The 26,726-nt window shown below is 41.8% G+C and overlaps 1 protein-coding gene across 1 annotated transcript in view; it reads left to right on the top strand.

Moving 5' to 3' along the window:
• SLC15A5 (solute carrier family 15 member 5) overlaps positions 1-22,599 on the top strand; it is a 379,306-nt gene extending 356,707 nt beyond the window's left edge. The window contains exons 8-9 of the mRNA XM_069230056.1: positions 9,053-9,161; positions 22,323-22,599. Coding sequence (XP_069086157.1) covers positions 9,053-9,161; positions 22,323-22,470 — 257 coding nt within the window. The 3' untranslated portion in view covers positions 22,471-22,599. The remainder of the gene's footprint in view (positions 1-9,052; positions 9,162-22,322) is intronic.
• Positions 22,600-26,726: the final 4,127 nt, after the last annotated feature.

Genomic DNA, 26,726 nt, shown 5'->3' with positions numbered 1-26,726 from the left:
CCGTGCTCCTGGGTGTGAGAAGCGGTGCCGCGGGGCTGGCTAATAAGGGTGCAAGGATGTTTGAAAAAAATAAAAGTAATAAGAGGACTGAACCACAAGATTAAAAATAGCGGCCATCTTGGGTAGCATGTGGCATTAAAACCAATTGTAGTGCAAAGGAAAGGGAGAAAGGACTAGGTTAACAAAAAAAGAGAAATGCAGCGGCCTTCTTGAGGGGACCAAAAGTTTACCCAAATCCTGCCAACCAACAATGTTCCTGCCATTTTCAGCGACATATATCTTAGTATCAATGCTGCGATTTTTAAATTGCAAAGTGTCACAAAAATATCCCACCATGTTAATATCAAACTCTCTAAATGCCTTTGGGTTTACATCACTCTTTTCTAATTTCATGCTTCATATCTAATATAGTAATAGGTGAACCTGAATCTGCCATGACTTCCAATTCTTTTCCTCCAATGCTGACACAATCAAGTGGTGCTTTATATCTGTTTATCACACCTCTACAACCATCATCGTCTACAGTTAGCATGATATTAGCACACATTTCTTCATCAAACTTCATCAAAATTATCAACTGTATTAATTCTAATTTGGTTGCCCTCTTTTGTACTTCTACATACAACAGTAAAATGACCGACTTTTCTACATTTTTTGCCGTCAGATATGTCTTTGTGTTAGTTTTGTTTTCGTAGGAAATTGGGCACAATAGGAATAACACGCGAAGCACTCCAGCGTGACTAGCAACTGTTGCTAAGAAACCAGTACACTTTGTAAATGAGCGAAACGGTGGGCGCAAGGAGCGGCGATAAGTAAACAATGAGCGCACGGAGCAGCGATAAATAAACAACGGAAGAGGAAACGCCGAGACTACAGTACCTCTATGAAAGTGAAACCAACATATCCATTGAGATGCAGGTGGTCAGAACATTTTAACGAAGCTCAAAACGCCGTGTCCTCCATCAAGGAAATGTTCATCCACCGGATCCAAAACACTGAATTTTCCACTTAATGTAGAAACAATGAAGTTGATGAGCCCCAACAACGCTCGTCGCCAAATTGTTGTAAATGAAGAATCCGCTTGCACAAGAACTTCGTGTTTCTTTTTATTTGAAAACACATAAATCATCAGGGCTCACCAACAACGTCCGATCGGCACAGCCTCCTCGCCCAACTGACACTTGCATTCTTTGTACGAAAACACATTCTACATTCTATTGCACGTTCACATGCCAACATTGTACATATCTATCAACTATTACAACAATGGGCTTATGAGATCTTTGTTACTTCACGTTTTGGTTTGTGACAAGTGCAATATGACTAACATAAAAGATGGGTGTTCTCACCACCCAGCACTATATTTTGTGAGAAGTTTGGACTACCAGTTATTTTTATATCTATTTTATTCATGAGAATTCTCTTTTGAGATGGCCTGCGTGACTTTTTCTTACATATTTATACTTTGATATTTAGACCAGCTTGGACCACTGAAGCTTGCTGCTATCCCAATGGGGCCCATCCTTTAATACTGGGATGGTAAGGATGTCTCCTCTAAATTAAGAGGATTATATTTGTTTATGTTTCACCAATTGGTGCACATCACGAAGGGGAAGTTACCAGTGTGTTTTGAACCTCCCCACCCTCTCACAGTGCACGTAATTTTGCTTGTCGTACTGTGTTAAATGTTTTCCATTCTTTGTTTTCAGGTTCCTGTGAGATGCCCAACTATAGGCTATATGAAATATGAGGATTGGGTAGGTTTGGTCCTGATGAATCGCATTGATCTTTATTGACTTTAAAAGCGAGAAACATGTTGACCTATTTTTTTGAGGCAGTATAGGGATTTCTGTACTTGCACTCCACACATTCTCTGACTATAGGGACTGTATCTTACAAACATTCCTTTTATTAGGGTTGATTAGGCATTGAAGCTAATCCTTCCCCCTACATAACTATTTTTTAATCATGACAGAGGTTTAATCTGTATTAAATACTTACTTTTTATACCTCTAGTCATTTTTAACAGCACGTTTTTTTGTACCAATCCCACATTCTAGCATTCATCAACCGGTAATTCTATATCAAAAGATCTCCGGCAAAGAGCCCCCATAAGGGGCCCGTCAGGCATTGTAGCGCCGGCCTGACGAGGAGCAAAAGCCCAATGATGAAGCATGTCACCAACTGGTAAGTGAGGGCTCTTGTTCCAACTTGATCATACCCACAGGGGCCGCTCTCTTTGTGTTCTTTTGGGATTTTCCTTTATCCCTCATTGGAACTGTGTATGTTTTTTTTGTGTTGTGGCATATTTACATGTCTCTAGTGCCACTGGAGCGTCACTTTTCATGACACTCCTGTGGCACTGTGCCATATTTACAAGGCAGCAATAAGCTACTCTGTGGCTCAATGCCGCCTTATAAATATGGGCCCCCCACACAATTTTCTGCTGTAGAGGGGCGTGCAATGAGTGTTGCTGTGGTAGGTCCACCTCAACACCCATTGCTTTTGATGCTACCCCAGATTTACAAGAATTCGTAAATCTGTGGCAGCGCCAAAAACTAATGGCAGCCCATGGGGTGGCATTAGCATGGTGCAATGAGTAGAAATACTTTTATTTCTCCTTGTTTTTGCGTTTTCTATGCGTGCTGCACTCTGCAGCACATATAGAAAGAGGAAAACGTCATCAATGATTGTTTACATGCAGAAAGGTGCTCCTTCCTGCACATAAACAATCATTCAATAATCACGATTTGCTACTCCTGTGTGTGCTTCATTCTGCAGCACACATAGAAGTAACAAAACACCATTGTAAATTGTTTATGTGCAGGAAGGGATATTTTCCTGCACATGAATAATAATTCCCTTCAACTCAGACACCCTTGCACTATGGAGCAAAAGCCCAATGATGAAGCATGTCACCTACTGGTGAGTGAGGGCTCTTGTTCCAACTTGATCATACCCACAGGGACCGCTCTCTTTGTGTTCTTTTGTGAGTTTCCTTTATCCCTCATTAGAACTGTGTACGTTTTTTTGTGTTGTGATTTATTGGGAGTACCCTACACAAGACCAGCTTTTTTGTTGCAGACCGACTGACACGACTTTCTTGTTGGTTTTTGACATGTAAATATGCCCCTACGAATGACCACACTGACTCACTCGCATACATCATCCATACTGTGAGAAATTGGAGTTTTGGTTGACTGAGGTGTGAGCCCTGGTCATGCAGCAACCACAGTTCTTTTCAGGGTGAGAGTTAATAATGTGTAAAGGATTTATGCAACACTTCAAACAGTAATACATTGAAAAGTACCACTAAAAAAGGATCCCAACTAAATTAGAATAATAGAGTAACATTTCATAAATAAAACAAGACCAAAACATTAAAAAAACAACCAGTAGAACCGGAGATATGCATTTTTAAAGGTTTTAGTGAAAATAACACCAAAAAAGCTCAAAGCACCAACTGTGGATATCTGGTTGTGCCAGAGAGGGACAAACTCAGAGGTTCAGGCTGACTGCGATGGAGTCCAAGCCGACTACAGGACACATTTGGGCCTAATGAGCAAAATACCTTAAATCCTTGTTTGTAGAGCTTTGCTAGGATCTGAGTCAAAGATGTCTCGCACACCAGAAATGATGCTTTGGCTCAGAGATGCAGCAAGGCTGCGATGCGAAAGTCTGCATTGTCATCAAGGATCACACCAATGGAGCTTGCAATGCGAGGTCCAGGTTTGAGAATGCAGTGTGCAGTCAGGCAATGAGTCTGTTGTGAAAAGCTGTGCAGCTGCGATGCGGAGTCTGTCGTCAAGGCTGCTGTTGACGAGGGGTGCAAAGTCCTTCCCCAAGGATGTTTTGTGCTGTGGTGATTCTGAAGCCGAAGTAGGCTGTAAAGGCGATGTGGATCAATGTGATGGGTCCAATTCATGCAGCAGCGGAGATGCGTTGGTTCTGCTCGGGTTTATGCTGCACTGTGGAAGAAATGCGTTGGTTCCACTGGTACCACAGAGGCTGGAAAAGTACCTTAAGCCCACTTCCAAGGTGCCATGACTGGGGTGGCTCTACTTGGCATGGTAGACTCACGGATGGCAGAGTCCATGCATAGATGCAAGGTTGTTGGAAGTCTGTTATGTCCCTGAGGCTTCAGATCAGGAGACCAGCGCACTAGCCCTTGAAGTCATTCTGGGTTCAAAAGATGCAGGTCCAGTTCTTCTTTCCCAGGCAGGAGGGCAACAGGTCAGCAGGGCAACAGTTTCTTCAGAGCAGCAGTCCAGCAGAGTGGCAGTCCTTCTTCCTGGCAGAGTATCCACAGATCCAGAAGTGTATTGGAGACTTGGTGTCTGAGGTTCAGGTTTTATACCAAGTTGTGTCTTTGAAGCTTCTAGAGGCATGCCTTTGAAGTGAACAGACAACCTGCATTCCTGGCCCTGGCTTCAGGCTAACTACAGGGGGTATGCAGCCCTTTGTGTGGAGACAGGACGCACCCTGTTCAAGTATGGGTAGGGCTTGGCCCAGTTTCTCCCTCCCATCCTGCCAGTGATGGCCCATCCAGTCATACATAAGCTCCCCATTGTGTGGGACTGTCTAGGAGGAATACACATAGCCCAACTATCACTCACACCGAGTCATGTGAACTAAAGACAGGCAGCTGGCACCAAATGGCCAAGGCAAGAAGACGCCAACTTTCTAAAAGTGGCATTTTCAGAATGGTAATTGAAAATCCTGACTTCACCATAAGTTAAGTTTTTACATTGCAATTCCAGAGACACCATACCTGAAGGTGTTATCTGTTCCTATTTTAAAATTACACTTATAAAATGTAATAAGGTAATCCCAATTTTATCATATGGGAGAGATAGGCCACGCAGTAGTGATTTTTTCTCATCCAGAATCTGTAAATACATGTCCAACTTTGTAACCAGTTGTTAGGGCTGTCCAGCGTGTACCTTTGGGGTGACTGATATGTATTAAAAAGGAAGGCTGGAGCTTTGCAAAAGATTTATTTTACCAGGTTGAAATGGCAGTTTAAAACTGCACACACACAGGGAACAGTGGCGGGCCTGAGGCATGTTTAGAGTGCTACTGAAGTGGGTCGCACAATCAGTGTTACAGGCCCATTAGTAGCATTTCATTTAAAGGCCTTCTGCACCGGTAATGCCAGTTTATTAGGGACTTACAAGTAAATTAAATATGCCAATTTGGTATGTTAATAAGAAGGAGAGAGCACTTTAGCACTGGCTAGCATTGGTAAAGTATGCAGAGTCCTAAGGCCAGCAAAAACAAAATCAGTACAAACAGGAAGTCTGAAGGGAAAACGTTAGGGGAAACGCACATCATGGATGCCAGGTCTAACACATACCCACCCAAGAATAACCATCTTGGTTGTATCTCTAGAACAAACCCTCAACAAACAAACTTTCAGCCCAGAATTTCTTGGTTTAAAGAAGTTAGTTAAAGGCCCAAGTCACATAGCAGGATATATATTGGGTGCAATTTTCCACATCTGAATCCCTTCTCACAGTTGCATCTTCCATGCCACTACCTTGGGGCGATCACTCTTTCATTTTCGTTGTGACCTAAATTCCTACTACTCACCACACAAGTAAGCAAATCTTCACAATGTCACCTAGACACATTTGGAAAAACATTGGCATCTCTGCTCTTGCCAGCACCCTCTCCAACTTTTTCCCCTTCCACACAATTGATGACTCCTCACCCATCTCTTACACTTTTCAGTATCAATAACCGGCTAACAGGCCCCCTCAACACTATGCATAACAAAATAAATTCAATTACTTCCCAAGGTCAAGCAACTAGTACGTTAGCAAAATTGAACCGGCGTCTTGATCGTTAAAGGTGTTTTTGTATTTTAAAGTGTAGAGATTCATATTCTGGCATTCCAGCAACACCTCAAAATAGCCTTGGCTGCCCACTACAAAAAGAGCTTTTTAGGGTCATCTCTGGGATCAACAACCCTAAGACTATGAGCAACTGTGCTGCCCCTTCTTAGGAGCTGTGAGGCGCATTACCAAGCACTTCATAAACAAAATTAAAGAAATCTAGCAATACATCTCTGAGCTATCACCTCAACAATCCATCACTATAATAATAGACCCCATCTTCAACCTATTGAAGACATCTTAATTGGGAGGCCCCTTAAAGATTTTCACTTTACATTTTTTGTTTTGATGTTCTCCCTTGGGTGTCGTGGTGGTGAAATAACAGACTTTAGAAAATATTAAGTTTAGCCTCTGGGAATGAAACAGATTCCTAGAGTGGATATATACGTTCACTGAGTCACCAGAGTAGCTAGTTGTTTGAAAATGTGTGCATAGTATTTACTAGTGTGTGTCTTATTTTTTTTTCTTTTTATAAGAAAAGGGACTGACCGGACCGTGATTTATTAGGTGGTATTTCTTGCATTGCTGGATGCAGAGTTTCTAGCCAAGTTATTACAACAAGAATCGGTAACCCTGTCTCCCCTGGAACCCTCCGACTTAGATTCCTGGCAGTTATAAACAACACCTTGAGTTATACTTTATTTCAATTGGTGTCCTGCTTTATCATACACAATTCAATTAATACATTTCAAAATGAGGACTAAAGAATAGAATATCATTCTACTTTTGGGCAGCTGCTTATATTTTTTTCTGTAATACTTATACTTGGGATAGTGCAATTGACAGGGGCAAGAACAGGATATTTGTGTTATTGGGATCCAAACTTGGCTCAATTAGAAGGTCAGTGTAACATCTGAAAAACTCTATGTATAATATACATTTCCTATGTTGGAAGGTGGCTTATTAGTAGGGGTAAGTATGCACCTTCCACTAGCAATAAAGCAGCCAACACAATATAAGTTTCAGTCAAGGTCTCAATGTATTAACCCCTGGCTCAACTCTTGGTAGCTGACTGCGAGCAGCCAGGCTTAACACAGGAGACAGATATGTAAAGCATTTAAAAACACCAATACATCAGATAAGTAAGACATAACACACAATAGAAATCCGAACGCTAATTTATAAAAATAGAAAATATTTTTATCTCTTAGTGTTTAAAAATCTATAGCATCAACTTGGGACATGTGGTTGCCTTGAACGGAACAAAGTCATAGTTTGAGGCAGACGACATGGAGCCCTGGTTGGAAGCACTAAGCAGGAGGCCCTGGTCAAAATTTTACCTTCGGACGTAGAAACTTTTCTGCAGGATTTTCTCTCAATATTGTGCGGTCCCCTGAATCAAGCTGATTTTGATGCAGTGTCATTGGATTTCTTCTCCGCAAGGACCCGGTTAAATCCTGAAAGTCTGGATCTTTCAGCTGGATGAACCTGAAACACGGGCTAGTTTGCAGTTAAAAGTCCATTTATGGAGCTTTTTCTGAAAAGTTGCTCCAAATTTCTCCAAACTTATGGAACTTCATCCTGAAGTTCACCTTGAGATTTCAACGTGTCCAAAACACTAATCCAAGGATCTAGAGGCTCTGAGACGGTCCTTTGAAGCTTGGAACTGCAAATCCCACAATGCACCTGGCCAAATCCCAAAACGTCCACTAGACGCACTCCAGGCTAGGAACTTTGTGAGGGAAATGTTGCAGGGAATCTCTGTTAAGTCGTTGCAATTAGGGAGTCCACTCCTTAATCCTTCTGGAAGCAAGGCAGTAGTTCTCAGTGTGCAACAGGAGCAGTCATTCAGAGTGCAATCCCTTGTGGTGCAGTCCAGGGTGCCAGCAGGGCAGTCCATCTTCTCCTTGTAGTTTCAGGCAGCAGATCTTAGTTTCTATGTATCTCTGCAAATTGATTCAATGTTCTGGGGTGACAAGTGGGAGGGAACCCTTTACAATGAGGTCCAGGGTGCCACTCAGCTTCCTCCAAAGTATGGAATATTCTTGTCCCACAAAGCAGTGCACTTTAAAATTCAAGATGCGAGAGTAAGACATGGCTAAACCAACCTACTGGTGTGGCTCATTTCCATTAACACTCCCCCTCCAGACCTTCTTCAATTTCCCTTTCTGATCACCTCATCAAGGCAGCTTGGCTAAGCCTGTTAATGCTGACCAAACAGGAGAGCTGCTAGAAGGCTGGATTTTGGCTCACAAGAACAAACATTCTTATAATTTCTCTTCTGGCAAGTTATTAGATTCATCATTACCAATCTTTTAAGTCATTGAATTACATTTTGAGTTCCTTCCTAGCAATATTTATACTTAAATAAATTATTCTAATGTGAGCCTATGGAGCTCAGTATCTACAATGGGGAAAAATGAAATGGACAGTTTCTCCCTCACCATGGCATATAAAACATATTGTATAATGTCCCTTCTTATAGTTACATGGCACCCTATCCCTGGGGCATCTTGGAGAGACCTTAGAGGTGATATATGTAAAAATAAGGTAGATTACAACTTTAGAAGTACCTTTAATTCCAAAGATGAATGTCCATATAGTTTACTTTTAACAATGGTCTGCAAGTAGGGCTGCCTTAAAAAATGACAACAGGTAACACAGGATTGCATACTCCAGTGCAGGAAATCTACTGGGCCTATAAACCTCCCTGCCCTGTTGTAAACTAGTGACTTATGGGAACTTCAAATCCCCCTTGCCTTATTATATACTAAGGACTTACAGGGGTCTGTCATTGCTGATTGTAATTATGCCTAATTACACATACCTTTTTAATCAGACCACTGGCCATGGGCCTGGTTAGCAGAGCCCAGCGCACAGTCAGAGTGTGCTATCACCAGTATCAGTCAAAATATTTGGGGTGAAAAGGGCTAAACGGATGACTTTTTCACATCATAGGTTTTATTTCTGGTGAGACTGACTCATTAGTTCTAACTATCCAAAGGCAATAAATGAGAACATTAGAATTGTGCCAGATTAACACAAATTACTAACATTGCTATGAAATGCCAAAATGAATAGAAAATACCAACCAAAAACATTAGGTATTAATTACATAATGTGAGAGATCACTTGTGATGATGAATACAATCATGCATGTATACGTATTTAGCATTATGGAGTTTTGCAGCCTCAATTCTCTTTTCCATTAACAGGGAGCTGGTTTCCAGGATTTCTTGAGGATGGTCACTTGGAGAGATTTTTCTTCTTGTTAGCATCATTAATGATTTTGAACACATTGGGATTCTGGAGAATATCACACAGGTACAGATAATTGCAATAATCTTTGGTTAACTATGTCTTAGTTAATAATGGTACAATATTTATTTGACAATGATTAGCAAATTATTTTTCCAAAACAAGGATCTCCACATTGCACCGACAACAGTGTTTTTTCTTCTGTTAAAAGTTCACTTTAAGTTTTCAACAGTAACGAAAAATTCAATTAATTCCTGCTCTGCTTTTTCGAGTTACTTTGAAGGAAAGGGTGAAGGGAAAGTGGCACTAATAGTGTGGTCTGTCACAATCTAAATAAAGTATTTCAAATAGTCAAAAAAGTAGGCATTGATTCCATATCATAAAAATATAATGTTTCATTTTAAAATCCATCCGATATAATTCTCAACATACTCAGCATTTTTATGTTAAACCCTTCAACCTCAGAACAACTGTGCCTTGGTTATAGATTGCAACACACTCATATTATTTGTGAATTGATTCTATCAGTGGGAACTGTTACAATATTATTGTGTGTTTGAAATGCAAAATGTGATCAACTATTCTGAGGAGTAGCTGTGGTTGATTAACACTTAGCCACCATGGCCGATTTGGATTTTTATTGTATTAGTCTGTAATGTGTTGCACACACTATACTCTTTACACTGATACATTACAATTGGATTGATTGGACTCCCCGTCATGTTTTAACTTTACATTTTCTAGGTTATTTTTTCACCAGTATTGGTACTACAATACACAGAATGCTGAATTACTAGTAGTATGGGTTGTTTGCGTATAAACTGACACTGAAAAAGGGCTCACTGACTGCGAACAAGAGGTGTGGGAGTTGGTGGTTGCCATGCTAATAAAGTGAATGGATTGGAGTTTCTTTTGTTGCATATGCATATATATATATATATATATATATATATATATATATAGTTAGAATTGGGTTCTTTGGTTGCCCGTCAGTTTCAACTCTGTCCTAGCAGGGACCTTTACTCTAGTCAGGGCAATGGGGATACATTCTTAGATAACCCTGGCTCAACCCCTTGGTAGCTTGGCATAAGCATTCAGGCTTATCTCAAAGGCAATGTGGAAAGTATTTGTACCAACACACACAGTAATACAGTGAAAAGACTACAAAATGGACACCACACCAGTTGAGAAATAGAGGCAATATTTATCTAAATCAAAGACCAAAATGACAAAAAAATGCAACATACGCAAGTAAAATTATTAATTTTTAAAATAATAGATTCTTACTCCATAGAAAACAATGGAAACATTGCTGTTGCACAAAGTGCCTGGTTTGTGTCAAAAATAAAACTGCGTGGGCGACCGTGCGTCGAAAAAGTCAGTGATGCGTCCCGCAAGGTAGAGATGCATCTATTTCTGGATGGGGCACCTCAGGTCCATGCAGGTTGACATTGATTTTGATGCCCAGGGATGATGCATGTGAAGTCCAGCCACACAGCGATGGAAAACTGCTCTGTGTGGGTTTGCATCATTTTCAGCAGCCGCAAGTGGGTGTTGTGTTGTTTCTCCAGCCGCGATACAGGTGGTGTGTTGAACTTAGCCCCGAGGTTGATGGTGCTTCGTTTTTACAGCCACGTTGCATATTGTGCATTGAAATTTTTCCTGCACACCTTCCTGTGCGTGGATTTCAGTCCTTGTTCTACCACCTTCACCTTTCAAGGGCCCAGGGACTGGATATGGCACCACTTGGCAGGAGTCTCAGCAGAGAGTCCAAGTGCTGGCAGAGGAAGTCTTTGATGGCCCTGAGACTTCAAAACAGGAGGCAAGCTTGGTCAAAACCCTTGGAGACACTTCACAAGCAGGAATACACCACAAGTCCAGTCCTTGTCCCCTTTCAGGCAGAAGCAGCAACTGAAAGTCAACTCAGCAAAACACAGGCACAGGCAAAGGGGCAGTACTCCTCCTCCAGCTCTTCAGCTCTTCTCCTTGGCAGAGGTTCTTCTTGAATCCAGAAGTGATCTGAAAATCTGGGGTTTTGGGTCCACTACTTATACCCCTTTCAGCCATTCAAGTAGGCAAACTTCAAATGAAAGTCTCTGTTGTTCACAAGATCCTGCTTTTCCCAGACCTGGCTCCAGACACAGCCCATTCAGGTGTAAGTGATCACTCCTCCCTTCACTCTATCCCAGATGACGCATCGGGAAATGCAGGCTACACCCCAGCTCCCTTGGTGTCACTGTCTAGAGGGGATTCACAAACACCCCAACTGTCAATCTGGCCCAGACAGGAATTACACAATCAGGCAGAGTCACAGGTTTAAGTAAGAAAAGGCCCACTTTCTAAAAGAGGCCTTGTCAAACTGACAATTTAAACAACAACTTTAACAAAAGATGTATTTTTAAATTGTGAGTTCAGAGATCTCAAACTCCAGACCTCTATCTGTTCCCAAAGAGAAACTGCACTTCCTAGTTATTTAAAGGCAGCCCCCATTTTAACCTATGAGAACGATAGGCCTTGCAACAGGGAAAACTGAATTTTGATGTATTTTACTGTCCGTACACAACAACTCATTTGCCCTTAGAGAAAGAAAGAACGCACTCTCGCATAGGTACAATCTTGATTTATTTCGCCAACAGCATTGAAAAGCATTTCGGTATAACACCTTGATCACGGGTACAAATGGCATATCAATATGCTGCCAGGAAGTTTGCAATATATACGTTTGTGGCCCTCCCATGAGCCTTCAAAGTGAACACCTTTTCGAAGCTTCTAGTCCTGGCAGTCCTTATAAAAAAACTTTCAACCTCAAATGAGTAGATTCACACTAGTCATGCTCTGCATTTTAATTCATCAGTCCTGTCATCCCGTTATGAGCTCTACTTTCTAGAAAATTCTAGAAATATTGATTCTAAGATATGAATCCAAATTGTTCCATGAACCCATATTGACATACCATACAATAATGGATTTACTTGAGGAAAAGCTGCATTAAGTCAGGTTAACATGGTGAAAATATAGAGGCAGTCCTTTTAGTACCGCTTACCATAAGGCCTACAACCAGAGGGGGAGTAGATACAGATGATTAGTCATATATTGTGATATAGTGCCCTCATGCATCCCAAGAAGCAGTAACATAGTTAGATAACCAATCATGCCCAAGTAGGCTGGAACGTCTAGCATTAATGAAGAGACGCAGATTCAATGATCATGAATGGCTCCCAAGCATGCTAGTGACCTGAGTTTAGACCCCTTGGTATCAAAGACTCAAAATCTAAAATGTACTCAGGTTCCAGCACTCTCAATTTGAGTTCTCTGTTGCCCCCTCTGACATCAGATTGGTTGGCATTGATCAACAAATTTAAGAAGCTAGTGTCTAGCTAGATGATATCAGTGATCATTGTGCTGTGTGGCTCTTCTATGTTCCAGTATTATTTTCTTGGTTTTATGTATAGTACTGACAATGTATAATTTGTCATAAGGACAAGTCAGACAATACACACAATAGTCTGTATTGCAACTCTAATTCCCATTAATGGTGTATTCCCGCTTATTGGTTGGGTTCTTAGTCTTAAAACAACTGGAACTATTGCTCCAAACTTTACATTTCATACAACAAAAGAAGCAATTTGTCACACCATGGTGTGTTGGAACCCTGAGTCACCATGTTCTGACTTAAGCTATCATGAAGTGATCTACATTTCCTAAAAGTGATCTGAGGAGACTTGTGAATATATTTATTGAGTTCCAAGTCAGTTTTGAGAATGTGCCAATTTGTACCAAACATCTTTCTGATCTGATGTGCTTGGTTAGAATATGTAGTAATGAATCTCACTTGATCAGACTCATCATGTTTCAGTTCTTTAGTTGGATATAGCAATTGCATCCCAGAAACAAGATGTACCTTCACACTTGCCTGCTTAATTACTTTTATACTGTATCCTCTCGCTTTGAACCTGACACATATGATTGCTTTCACCCTTGCAAATGACTCATTGGTACCACAGTTCCATTTAGCCCAAAGCAATTTCCCATACGGAATGCTATACATCAGACTTGGTAAGTGGGTGCTCAAAGCACTAAGTAAGTTATTGCCTGCTGTGGGTTTACAGTGTAACTTAGTCTCAAGTCACCAATTGCTGACCTCAGTTTTTACATCCGGAAATATTATCTTTTTCCTGCTGATGTTACATGTGAGTTGTATGTTATAGGAATTGCTGTTGAGGGTAGAAATAAAATTATTAGCAAACACTTCATCTCATTTCCAGATAACAAAAATGTAATCTACGAACCTTGTCCACATTATCACATGGTCATCAAAACTTGTCACGTGAGTGGACACTTGCTTCTCCCACCAACCAATGGACAAGTTTGCGTTGCTGAGGACAAAACAGGTTCCCATCGCCGTCCCCTGCTGTTTCTTATACACTTTCTGATCAAAAAGGAAAAAAATGTGTTGGTAAGGAAATACAACATCATATCAAGGAGCATCTCAGTGTGCAGTAATAGTGATATAGATCTGGCTCTGAAAAAGTGTCTGGTGGCTGAAATGCCCAAGTCATGCTTGATATTGGTATAGAGCCTGCACACATCCAGATTGAGAAGTATGAAATCCTCCTCCCAGTGAGCATTCTCAATGAGTGTAAGAAAGTGTGTGGTGTCTGGGAGTGCAGTAATGAAAGGTATAAGGTATTGCTTTATATATTTCGAGGTATTCTCAAGGAGGGACCCTTTAGGGGATACTATCGGTCTTCCCAGTGGTTTCTGGGCATTTCTATGGAGTTTAGGTAACAAGTACAATACACGACTGTGTGGGTAGTCAAACTGAAGGAAAAGGTACTCCTCTCATTCGAGGAGCCCCTTATCTTTCCAGTCACCTCATATTTCCCAGTACTTTCGATTAGAAGCTGAAATCTCTGTGACATTGGACATGATATAACATTCAGGCCCGTATTTATACTTTTTTTGCACCGCATTTGCGTCGTTTTTTGACGCAAAAACGGCGCAAACTTGCAAAATGCCATTGTATTTTGTAGGTTTGCGCCGTTTTGCGTCAAAAAGCGGCGCAAATGCGGCGCTAAAAAAAGTATAAATACGGGCCTCAGAGTCATTTAACTGACGTTTCCCTTCATTTATATAGTCAGATTGTAAGAGAACCACCACATTGGCCCTTTTATCTGATTGCTGAATCACAATGGAGAAATTGTTTTTAAGATTTTCCAAAGCTTTATACTGCACATTAGAAAACTTTTTACTTCTATTTCCCTGAGTTATGTATCTCATTTTCATCAGTTCACTTTAGAACACTTTCTCAAAAACATCATTTACATCACACTGTATTGATGGTGTGGAGGTATATTTAGGCTTGAAAAGGGCATGAGCAATCCACCTCTATATTCAAATTGTGAAGGTTTATAAGAGGATCTTCATGACTCTCTGTATCTACATCAAGTATGGCTAATGCATGAAGAGTATCAATGTCCTCAAGGTACAAGTTGCTCAATATCATTGTAGGGGCCTTTTATGGGACTCTTGCAAGTCATGAATAAAACAATGTTTCAATCAACTTTTCTGGGAAAATAAAAGAGGTCAATCCTAGTCTAGACATAGTTTAAAACACTGGATGGGCAAAAAGAGAGACCTATGGATAGAAGTTCAATTTCTTCTCTGGATAACTCACGATTAGATAAGTTGAACATATTCATTTTTGCAGTTGTCTCACCCGTGTTGTCACTCTCACAGGTGTGGTTCCTTCTTTTCTTGAGTCTTACTTTCGCCTGCTTATGACTCTTATTCTTCCTTGACCTCCTCTGCCGCTGTTCTGACAGTGATTTTGTTATGCCTGTTGTTTTGTCCTTTCTTTGGTTACTAATTGAAATTGCTTCAAAAATTATTTCTGTTGGTGTTAATGCTGGTTTTGAGGCCACTAGCAAGTACTGACTCTGGTAGATCTGAGAAATTTCTATCTGATCCATCACTCTCCTCTTGATCAGTCAATGGTCGACTGCTTGTCTTTCCCTGAGTGGGTTGTTGTTCATGATATCCTTCAGTAAATAAATAATCATATTGCTCATAAAAAGTGAGAGTTCTACCTGATTGTTAATCTTTGAAATCCAGTTAAAATGTATATTGTTTCTTGTTAGTCATTTCCTCCTCACACTTCATCGATCGAATTAGTACATTTAGAAAAGAAAAAAAAATCCCTCCTTTGACATTAGCCCCTGCAATTCAGCAATCAATTTCGCAATTTCCTCCATCACTATTACTGCAATCTTTTAAAGCATATTTTATGAGAATCCTCATCATCGTAATTGAGCATTACTTAAAAATTGTTGGCCCATTCATTCAGCATATCAGATCTGGATCTTTGTATTTCGGTACAGTATAAATTCCTATGCCTCTCGGAACACGCTCTACATCTATATGTCACGGTTTTGGGCAGGTCTGATCAGGACTCTGGTTGGGACACCCCTTGAGGTCACCGAATATCCTAAAGAGGTAGTGTACTGGGGCAGAAGAAAAGATAAAGGCATACACGGAAAGGACAGCTATGGACAGACACAGGAAACAGGAAAGTAAAAGCAGAGCAACCCTTGTGTGAACAAATAGGAAATGGATTACTAGTGGACAAACACGCTGGGGTTGTACACAGAGTAAGGCGCAGACCCTCCCACAGTGACAGGGAATCTCAATGCCTCTGTGCAGTTTGCTCTTACAGAGAGTCACCCTGCCAGCCCCATAGAAAGGAGGCAGCAGAAGTGATTCTGTCTCTGGACCCTAGAGCACAAACAAGGATAGTACTTACATACAGAGGACACGCTTTTGTGGGTCCAGCTGGAAACACAGTGGCGATTCCTGAGAAAACAGCAATAGCACACTGTCACTGTTAGGCACGAAAGACAACGTATAACACTAGACAGGGATGGGGGCTGGAATTGCCTCCTGGAAACCAGGAGCCAACCCCAGTACAAAGGAGGACCCTTATACACTGGTGAAGACTGATAGAACACCTACCAGACACAAAGAACCAAGAAGAAACAGAAGGGAACAAACAAATAGGCAGAGGCAAGAGCTAGGAACAGGCTCAGGCTGAAGCAAAGGCGGGACTAGGACTTGAAAACAGGGCGCAAACTTCTGGCTGGGACAAACAGAGACAGGACTGGGAAACTGAGAGCAGGCTCTGGCTGGAACAGGCAAGGGCAGGGCTGGAATATAGGGAGTAGGAAATGAGCAGTAAACAGGACTGGGAAACAGAGAGAAAGTTCAGGTTGAAACAAGGCAGGAGCAGGGCAGAGAAACAGGGAGCAGGCTCTGGAAGAAACAAACAGGTACAAGGCTAAGAGATAGGGAGCAGACTCTGGCTGGAACAATCAGGAGCAGGGCAGAGAAGCAGGAAACAGGATCAAGCTGAAAGAGAACAGAAACAAAACTGGAACACCATCTGACAAAGGGTCTGTAACACAAAGGAATCAAAGTCCAATGCACAACAAGGATCTTGAGGAAATGGCTGCTTATAAGCAGTTCCAAGCTGGGCTGCACAGGAGAGGTCTCAGGTGTGTGTAGTTTCAGACACTTGCAAGTCCTGGAGGAGAGGATCCGGTGAAATGGAGCAACTGGACTTCTCCCATAGAAAACAATGGGAAACAGAATCCGGGCTTTCCTGACTACCAGGCTGTGCATTATGGGATTTGCAGTCCCAAGAAGCAAATGTAGTACTACACAAGTGTACCATGGTGAAAAGAGAAACAAACAGGAGTCAGCAAGGGACTCTAGATAAGTGTTTAAGGTGATTCCCAGGCTTCCGACAGTCCCCGTACAGCGCCCCCTAGAGATGGGACGACCAAGTCGTAACACTATATACTTCTGTAGAGACTCCGCCTCCCACCATTTGGCAATCTTTTTTGTGTAATCTTTCCAATTTGTCTTGAAGTATGGGCACCCTTAGGTCATATCAGTTCTGCCAGTCATACTGGGGGCATTGAGAACAGGGGTCACTGTGACACAAAAATCTACTTGACATTCCCTTTATTTTAGCTTCTAATGCAGAGGCCATACTTGTGCTGTATTGAAACTGCAAACCAGTATTTGTTAAACATGCAAGTATGCTAGCATTATAAACAACTCCTTCACCGACTGTGTGTGGCTGGCATGCAGGCTTCCCCGGCACAGAGAGAGAGGAGGGGTACTCACCACGTACTCAGAGTGAATCTTAGCCGGGTCCTCCGACTCCTCTGAGATTACTGTATTTCCTCCGGGGCACCTGTCTGCCGTACTTCTGTCCGATACTAAAATTATCCTCTCCTCCTGTGACAGCCGAGTTTGGTGAAAGTGCAGAGAAAAAGGTTGCTTTCACAAGAGTTGAAGAATCCCTGTGCACTAATGCCCTATATGTATCAGCCTCTTCTGATCTGGTTCTCAAAACAGGCAAGTGAGCATTACAACGCAGCTGTCAGTCCCCAAGGTTGGATACTTATTAGAACACTGGAATGTTCGGATCTACATTGCAGACAATGGAGTGCTCCGGGCTTTTACTGGCCGGTAAAAGCCGGGAGCCAACATTCCAATGTTCTCTTTGTTCACAGCAAGAGCTGTGAACAAAGCCTCACGGAGGTCGAGGGGATTTTAATCCCCTCGGGCTTCCTGAGGAATTTGGTTTATTTAATAGAACATTCTGCCTCCGAGTGGCAGAATGTTCTAATAGTCTTAGAACCCGCCATAGCGGGCTCTACCGGCCATTAAAGGCCCTCTCCCTTGTTAAAGGCCCTCTCCTTCGGCTCGGGCTTTTAACGCGGGATCGGGCCTTTAATGGCCGGTAGAGCCCTCTACGGCGGGTTCTAAGGCTATAATGAGACGCCAAAACCCAGAGTTCAGGGCCGACAGTCCGGCGCCCCAAATTGGGTATGAGTCTGTCAATACCTCAGTAACTACAGTATGGGTGACTAAGTGGTTCTGTCAGTGGCTGTTTGGGTGAATGAATGTCTGTACATCACTAGTTTTATGTTTCTGTGAATAAGTATATGAGTAGATGTATGTGGATATACAAGAGTTTGTATGTGTGAATGAGTGGGTATGTGAGCGTTTGTGTGGACATGTCATCAGTGATGTCATTTGGGATGTCATCAGGGATGTCACTGACCATGTCATGAGTGATGTAATAAGTGAGGTCTTAAGTAGTGCATTATGGGAGCACAAGCTGTAGGTAGCTCAGGTACTGCTGAATTTCTATAGTTTTGTACGAATAAATTCAGAACGTAACTATAACATCCATGTCACCTCTGGTATTTTCAGTGAATTGTTAAGGGTTTTCTAATTCCATTTCCTAACTATAACATCCCTGTAACCTTTGTTTTTTCAGTGATTTTCTTAGGTTTTTAACAAGTATTTCCTAACTACAACGTCCCTGTAAATTTTGTTTAGATATAGCTGTCACCTACGCCATTTGCACTTCAAAGGCACTGGCCCAGCTCATACACAAAGGAAGGACTTCACAATAGCCTCTTGTACCTCCATGAAGACTGGGATCAGCACAGGGAGGTAGAAAATCACAGGCACCAGGTAGAAAAAGGGAACCCTCAGACACACTATTCAATACACTTCTGGGCTTGTGGATACTACAGAAGAATTTCACCGTTCTGCTTTAGGTCTACCCAGCTAGCTGAGAAAGAAGACTGGACCTGCACCTTTCATCCCAGGCTGATGACTGCAAGGATCAGCTGACTGACCTCCTGTTCCGCTCTACAGGGCCATAACAAAATCTAAAGGCCTCCCTGTATCTGTCTATCTGATCTGCAGCTGGACCTGCAACTCTATTCAAAAGTGAATCCCTTATCCCCAAGAGGTGCCTTTCCAGATCCTGAACACTAGGTTGGAATCAGAGTCCACTTCTGTAACTGAAAAAGAAGATATCCTGAAGTTTTGGGCTCTTCACAACCACAAATATGCTTGTTCACACCATGAAATCGCTGCATATGCCACTCAGGGTCCAACTGAGGCAGAAAATAGTCTTGTCCCCTAAATAAAAGTGGCCCTGTTAGAGAATCAGATTGTTAAAAAAATTCCCCAAATCCACAAATTGGGGTAGTTTTGAACCTGGGAAGACACACTATATAAGTGTTTTGCAAAGTATGAAGACTGTGAGCTTGGTACAAGCAATTTTTGTTTTAATATCAGAGAAATCAACAGTGAAAACAGTCCCAGCAGACCATAGAACAGGCCCACAAACAGCCCAAAACCAACCCACACCCTGACCTGTAATCAGGGTCATTGCCTGATTGCCCTGTAGTTGAGGCGGACCCTGGCACTGGCCACCAATGCGAAGCTCTGGTGAACCAGACTCTGCACACTACAGTGACTGCCAACAACAACTGGCAAAGCAAGATCTGCACTTTATGCTATAGCATCGAGAGCCCTCATTGTCAGCCAATGCCAGTCTCCAGCAATGCCCTTCCTGGACTTCTGACAGGATGTTCACGCTACAGTCAAGACCATCCAGGACGCCGGGCCTGCTCTTCACTTTACAGAGACAGCCATCTGCATCCCAGCTCCTTGCAGCCTTCTCTACAGCAAATGGAACGTTTTGCGATGGACTTTGATGACGTAAACTTTTCAGCCAGATTAACCTGGTGCCTGCAGCTTCCAGCCTGTGCTCCATTGTGGTCAGCCTGTACCTGTGACTTTTACCCTGTCTCATATGACCAGATAACCTTGAGTGGTGCTTTTTGCTTTTAAGCACCATACATACTTACCTTAAATCTTTGAAATTGCATATCTCTGGTTTTACTGATTCAACTTTTGTTTTTTTGTGTCAAATGATTAAGTACATTTTACTGTATTTTTCTAAATTGGTGTTTTCATTTTATGACTGCTTAAATACTGCATTAATACTTTGCCTCTAAGTTCAGCCTGATCGCTTCTGTGCCAAGCTAACAGCGGGTTAAGCACAGATTTTGTGACTTTTGTGTGTCATCCTGACAGAGATTGAGAAGAGATCACACCCCCCTTAATCAACAACCCAATTTCTCACGGGTACTATACGGTTCTGGGGAATAACATGCAGGAATCCGACTTACTGTGCAGATTTCCTCGTTTTCCCTGCTAGTTAGCCCAGAGACTTCACCTGCTTTTATCAGGTGCTCCTGCATAACTCACAATTCCAATGGGGCAGGCAACTATTGTTCAATTGCACTGCATCATTCAAATTACACTTGCTCATGGATTACGATTTGCATAGTATTACAACAAGAAGCCTGGAATTAACAGGTCTGAATTATAGATTTTGGATGTTACTTACTTGCCTGTACCATGCAATGAGTTAGAGTCCCTACACTAGGAAACAAGCATGTGGACCTGAGATCAGTGGATCCTTTTGTGATTCATTATCCACATTCCTGGAGACATTTCACTCCCATTCACCACCTGCTTTAGGCAGGTAGTCAATGAGTGACTAAAAGTCAATATGTGTCTAAGAGTTGTCAGGGCACACTGTCCAGTGGCTGGAGGAAGGATTCCATGTTTCAACATTATGAAGAAGAGGGCTGGGTTGAGGCTGAGCTCAAAGTATTTGTTTGGACTCTAAGGTGACTCTACAGAGTGCAGAAACAATCCTGATAAAAACCAGTCCTGGTAATTTAAGATGCAGTAGCACCAGGCCTCATGGACTAACCCAGAGTGGAATCTAGCCCTGGGATACTGTTTCACCCAAGTCATTATCAGGCTCATTGTGTCACAATCAGTTTGGGATCATAGTTGGAGGAACCATGGCACCAGGGACCATAGCATCAATGTGTGGTAGTCATGTACAAAATGTTCCTCGTCCATAAAAGAGATTCTGAACACAATGAATATGTTTCTTTACCTCATAATAACTGTAAATCTTCAGTACTGAGTCCTTGGGTAGAGAGATCTAGAAACGCAGAACTCCTTTAGAGAAGTTAAATTTGCCGAAGCTAAACTGATAATAGCTATGCAGTGGGCAAAGGTAAGTAACCAAAGTGACAGCGTAGTTTATAGAATTAATTGGAAGTAATATGCTCTTAAATCAAGGGCTAGGCTGTGTGGGTGGAAAGCGAAGATACAAAATGAGACCATGGGGGTCATTTTGACCTCAGCAGTCTTTTTGAAAGACTGCTGAGGGACCGCCGTGCGGAAGACCGCCAGTGGTGGCGGTTTGCCGCTCGGCTTATTATGACTGTTGGCAGCTCTCCGTCCTTTTACGGACGGAGAGCCGCCAACAGCCATACTGGCGGGAGGCCATACTTGGCCGCCACGCCAACAGAACACCGCCCAGCGAATCACGTTCTATGATTCATCGTGGCGGTGTTCTGTTGGCGGTGTGGTGTCGGCGGAGCTGCCCCCATGGCTCCCGTCCCCTCCCGGATGATCATCGGACCTGGTAAGTCGATCCTCCGTGAGGGTACGGGGTGGGGGGGGGCGTTGTGTGTTGCGTGGGTGCATGGGGCTGTGCGTGTATGTATGTAGACCCAGGTCTCCAACCCAGCGGTCGTCTCCGCCCTGGCAGGCAGAACGGAGAACCGGCGGATGAATTCCACAAAGTAAGACCGCCAGCCTGTTGGCGGTCTTACCGCCGGTTCTCTGCCTTCCGCCACGGTTGTAATGACCCCCCATGACTCTTTAATAACGATGTAAGCTTTGGCTGGAACATAGTGCTAATCCCGTTCATGACTCAGCCATGGGCTTTAATTCTAAATAGTATCAGTAGTTACAATATCAGGTAGGAGAAAGACTGGGGCGTAAAACAGCACAGAGGCAAAAGATAAGGAGAGAAAAAGAAAACAATGCATCATGGCATGATGCGTAACACCTTTATTTTTATTTAATTTTAATGCAGGGTTCTATAAAGCAAATGCGGCACTTCGATATGTGTTAAATGAAAACAAATACAAAATTAAGAGAAAGATGTTTTTGGTTTAAATGGTAGCTAATACATGGCATAAACTGACAGCAAATGTCAAAATGCATAACCAAAATAAAGAGCTGGGACCGCAGTAAAGTTGAAGGTAAGCACTTGAGACAATAGATTGCTTGTGAGTTAGACGTAAGCAAAGGAGAGAAAAGCCAGGAGGGGTCGTGGTCCTAATCTGCTATTAGATAATATGGTTCAGTCATGACCAGTGTAGTTAAGATAAATTGGTATAAAAATGTAAAATTAAGCTTAATAGTCATCACAAAATATGACCTGAAATGTGTACGTTTTTTATGTTATTTTATTAGGTACAACAAGGTGGACCAAGAATTTGCCTCAGAAACAGTAGGAGGCCTTCTCGAAGAGAAACTACTGCAACATGAAAAGTCCCTCATGTTTTATGAGAGCATTCTGGAATGTTCTCCATCTCTGTCTTCATTTCATACAATCTTGTAATTCCCTTGTCCCCTTTCCTCACTCCCCGCCCCACCCCAGACAGGTAGTGCTGGCGTTACCTTATTTGGATGAGCTGTTTGTTTTCCTGTATGTGGTATGCATGGGGTAGTGTTTGCTAGAGTATTGAAATGAGCATCGGTTTGAAGTATTTGTTTTTGCAAGGCTTCATGAAAGGAAAACAAAAGTAGAAGAAAAATATGCAACCTTGAGTTTGCAATTTGTATGTATTCAGCAATTTTGACGAACCTATACCATTGACTAAGAGTAGTATGCATGTATTTAGTTAACTATGTAGTCTGAGTGTGTATTATGAATTGCAATGTATGTGTGAATTTTATATTTTAAGGTTATGGAAATGAACAAGAATACAAAGAGGAAATCTGGAGTAGTAGTGATTTATGTAGCATAATCTCAGGGGCTAGATCTGATGACAGAGACTTTGAAAACTTTGGAAAATGTCTCAAATGCTGGTCATTCTCCGTAGCATAATATTTAATGTTATGTGGCAGACGAGAACTAAATACGTTGTTAAAAACAACATAACCGGCCTGTTAAAAACAACATAGCTGGCATTTGCAGCATTCACACTAGATAGTGAGGTTTCAAGAAAGTTAGAGGAAATGCGTTTAAAATAATTTTTGTGTTGCACAATTAACCCTATACCACACTCTATTTATTTTATGTATTTAAAATAAGATAATAATATGATTTATGTATTTTATTATGTGTCATGAACTGTCTTTTTATGAATTTAATAGCCATGGATAAAGCTGATACCTAATAAATAAATTGAAAAAGTGACATGAAAAAAAACAACTTGTGTCAGATTTTAATTAAGAAGTTAACTCAAATTATTTGTATTAGCCTTGACTGACCTCAATGCTAGGCTAGCTAAAAAGAACATTTATTTTCCAAATGCCTCAATCTCTTTTGCTCAGGGAGGTCATAAGAAAAGAATTGGGGTTCACCTTGATGGAAGAAGAGTAGATGAACAGACTCTGTGGAATAGGACACTGTGTGAGGAAATCAAGATTGCCTGGTGCCAGTCTGTGACGTGGTTCATTGTTTATTCACCAGCAGGAAAGAACAGGGCTTACACCAAGTGACAGTAAGGGCTTGTTTGAAACTTCTGTAAGCATGTTTGTCTTGACTTCAACAGAAAGCATCTGTAGGCCTAGGACCACTTCTGTTTCAAATTACTACAGTAAAAGAAGCTCTCCTGATGGAGACTCGACAGTCAAATTCAACCATGTATCAGATCAAGCCCAATGGCCTTTGCTATGTCCATGTAGAGACTGACATGAACATAATAAGGAGGTAAGTTATCCCAGCTCCACCATCATCATCTCTGGATGGTGACAATCTCTGGTCAGAGCCAAAAACACAATGGAACTACTAAGGAGGTTTCCACAGGAGTGGAAGCTTGGAATCAGACACAGGTTGTTAGTAATTGGGAACACTGTAGTGGATTTAGAGTGTACCATTGTTTGAGGGCCAGTAAAAGCTAGTTCAGGATCAAAAATTTGAATTCGCACTGGATTGTCTTCTGTCACCAGTGGCGTTACCACCAGTGTCTATGAATGAGGGGCCGATGCAGTTCCAGCAGACAGAGTGTAAGTCTGCACCTGAGTTAGTGTGCAATCTGTGATGGGTCTAGAGTATTCAGAGGATGCTGATGATATCCTTGTGGCCCAGAGACATTCCAAATGGATCCAAAAAATACCAAAAATGTGCATCATAACCTCCTTAAAGACATCACCCTGCTGCAGCATTGCCATTGGCCATGGAAATACGGGGCACATCAGGGTCAACTGTGAAATCTGCTGCTCAGTTGGAGATCAGGAGTGAGATCAAGGGACACCTTGACACCCTCGCAACTTCTCTTTTGATAAAGTGGCTGGATAGGTTGAGTCCCACTTCGCTCTTTGATGTGTACATTTGGACTTCAACTTCTACTTACCAGAGGTCTTCAACAGCAAATAAGACTTCTTGCAGGAGTGGCTTTAGGAGTTGGCCTGCACCCTTGACTTGGGCTGTGTGGAGTCGTGCCCGTAGCCAAAACACCAAAGACACACCTTGAGCGGATCTGAGATTGACATTATTTTTGAAGTCATGACGTGGTTTAAATCCTGTAGTTTGAGGTGACACTGTTCCTTTGCACACCAGATTTCATTTTTAAGAGTTGTCAAAACACCAATGACAATGGAAGTGAAACTCTAGATCTGCTTGTGAAGGTGCAGAAAAAAAGGAACTGACATTGGTGCATACGGGTGGCACTTATATGCAGCTCTATTTCAGGACTTCCGGGTTGAAATGAAGTCAACACTGAGCCACACATCACCACCTAGCAGCATGTGATGAAAAGGGGACCCTTCCAGTAGAAAAACTATCCTTTAATATTTCTCCTGCTTTGCATATGCGCTGTCCACTGCAACGCCCTATTGACAAAGCAATACATTGCACAACTTTACATTATTTTGGGAAAATATTCAATGCAAACACTGATTTGCACTGGATAGTAAATCCTGCCATAACATTTTGCATCGGGTTTGCTTTACAAAGCACACAAACTCAGTGAAAAGCATCAGTAAATCTAGACCTGTAACATTTTCTAGCCTGTTCGATGGTGTTATTCCATGCACCCATGCAGAAAGCAAGGACCATGCATAAGGGTGTTTAGTGTGTGCTAAAAAGAGAGAAACATGAAAAGGGAGCTATAATAGAGTCACTTTTATTATACAAATCATTACCAGCATACATAAATATGAATAGCTATGTTTTAATCACATTACTCAAGCATTCACAATATTTGCTTTGAATTTAAGACAAACATATAAAAGTTAACATTACACGACAATCACTGCAAGGCTGTAGCTTAAGCTACAGTCTTGCAGTGATTGCATCCCTATCAACAAATCTCTTGCCAAATGAGTTGTTACCATCCTGTTCGATGCCAATATTAGCCATGATTGTTTTGTCCTAAACAGTAAGCGCCTGATTTGGGACTGCCTGTGTGACCTCAATGTGACAGTTTGGGCAGGCAGCAGCTTAGTGCAGCATTCCCTTACCAGGCTAGACACCTTCAGCACCTGCTTTATCGCCCTCATGGAGTGAGTGATGGAAGTGCTTACATCTGTGGAGAAAGCAAAACCCCTTGAATTATGTCACTTATTATATACACCTTAGCTCCAAGAGTCATCCTCTTTGGGTGATCCTTGGACAATCCTAGATAGTACAATGAGCAGAGGCAGCCTCGGGTCTTTGCTTGTTAGGAGGTGAAGTAGTCGAACTGAGCATAATTCTGTTCTCAATATCCGTATCATCTTAAAAAATTATCAAGCTGAGCTTATCGGTTATTACATCATTCAATCGGCCTGGGAATCTTTACAGGGAAGGGCCTTGCTTGATTTTCACACATAAGTTCACTTGATTCTTTCTGAGTTCTACCGCTGCTCCTCTCCTGCTGTTTGTCACATTACAAGGCTGATCTGAGGATTTTGCACATCCTCAGGATCCCACCAGTTCTGTAATTATTTAGTGCCATGTATTTTGGTAAGCATCCACCCAGCCCTGTGATCCAACTTTGAGTTGGGCCATCCTTGGTGTACATGTTGAGAGAGAGCGCGGCCTGGCTGTACCATTAAGTCTCCTAAACCGTGAAGTGAGAGGGTGGTTGTTTTTCTACTTAACAAAAAAATCTGTTTTAACTTAGTGCACAGTAAAATATACGAGCTAAGTGCACAAACAAATACAATGTTTATGTATGTCCTATTTCATCATTATTTGAAAAAATGTTTATGTTACACTGTTTTTAAAATATTATTTATCATCCTTATATATTTGACATAAGGCATATAGAATGTATATAACATGAGAGTGCATTCATGTTTAATTAGTTTGCCAAAGTGAAGGCTCATATATTTTTCTGTGTTTTAACATTAAATGCGCAGTCTTCTTTTGAATGTTTTTCTTAAGCTGCGGGTGTAAGGTTTTAAGACTGAGTTAATATAGAGCTCATTGTTCAAGATGATAAGAAAAGTCTGGCGGAATGCTAATCGAAGCTGTGGGGATTGGCCTGTGCTGGTAGCTATAATTCTTGTGAAATTCCAGGGTGCGAGGGCGTACCAAGGTCAACACGAAAACCCAGAAGGCCAAAATATTAATTAGAGAAGTATGATTTGTGGTTATGTTTTTGAACTGGGAAAATGATTTGCCAATGAGCTCATCCTAGGAAGAAACAGGATTTAAGTGTGGTT

The sequence above is a fragment of the Pleurodeles waltl genome, chromosome 4_1, assembly GCF_031143425.1.
Source record: "Pleurodeles waltl isolate 20211129_DDA chromosome 4_1, aPleWal1.hap1.20221129, whole genome shotgun sequence".
Classification (NCBI taxonomy): Eukaryota; Metazoa; Chordata; class Amphibia; order Caudata; family Salamandridae; genus Pleurodeles; species Pleurodeles waltl.
This window is presented reverse-complemented; position numbering and strand designations above follow the sequence as displayed.